Raw genomic sequence first — 493 nt, 5'->3', positions numbered from 1 at the left:
GGGACGCCGGAAAGGCCGGCTGGGACGGGCCAAAGCTAGGCCAGGCGCGGAGCCTGCCCACGGCTGCGCCCGCCGGCACCGATGCAGCAGGGCGGGAAACACAGCCCAAGTCCTACCTGCGTGGCCGCGCTCACCGGGCTGCGTCTATGCAGCTCGCCTCTGGGGCCCACCCAAAGTATCCGGATGAGGGCTGCCCCGTCCTCCGTGCGCTGGACTTGTGCTGACATGTGCTCAGCCCCGGGGGCCACCGCAGTGGTTCGGGGATCTGGGGAAACCATCTCCTGGAGAGGTCGGATGGTGCGAGAAGGCGTCGTGACTCTTACCAAGCCCGAGCCACGCACAAGCCCCGCAGCCCGGGCCGCCCGCGCTTCGCCGAGGGGAAGGGGCGCCACTGGCGGAAACCCGCGCCCTGCCGGCCCCTCGCTCAGCCATCAATCGCCGCGCCCGCTCTCCGCGCGCGCCTCCCCGAGTGCTCGGCCCGGCGGGCTGCAGG

General features: G+C 72.4%; 1 protein-coding gene across 1 annotated transcript in view; it reads right to left on the bottom strand.

Annotated features, from left to right (window-relative positions):
- Positions 1-278, bottom strand: part of IGF2 (insulin-like growth factor 2 (somatomedin A)) — a 5,338-nt gene extending 5,060 nt beyond the window's left edge. The window contains exon 1 of the mRNA XM_008578648.1: positions 117-278. Within this exon, the coding sequence (XP_008576870.1) occupies positions 117-278 (162 nt within the window). The remainder of the gene's footprint in view (positions 1-116) is intronic.
- Positions 279-493: the final 215 nt, after the last annotated feature.

Source organism: Galeopterus variegatus, unplaced genomic scaffold (assembly GCF_000696425.1).
Source record: "Galeopterus variegatus unplaced genomic scaffold, G_variegatus-3.0.2 Scaffold1733, whole genome shotgun sequence".
Classification (NCBI taxonomy): Eukaryota; Metazoa; Chordata; class Mammalia; order Dermoptera; family Cynocephalidae; genus Galeopterus; species Galeopterus variegatus.
The sequence above is the reverse complement of the archived record's forward strand: the minus strand, read 5'-3'. Positions and strand labels throughout refer to the sequence as shown.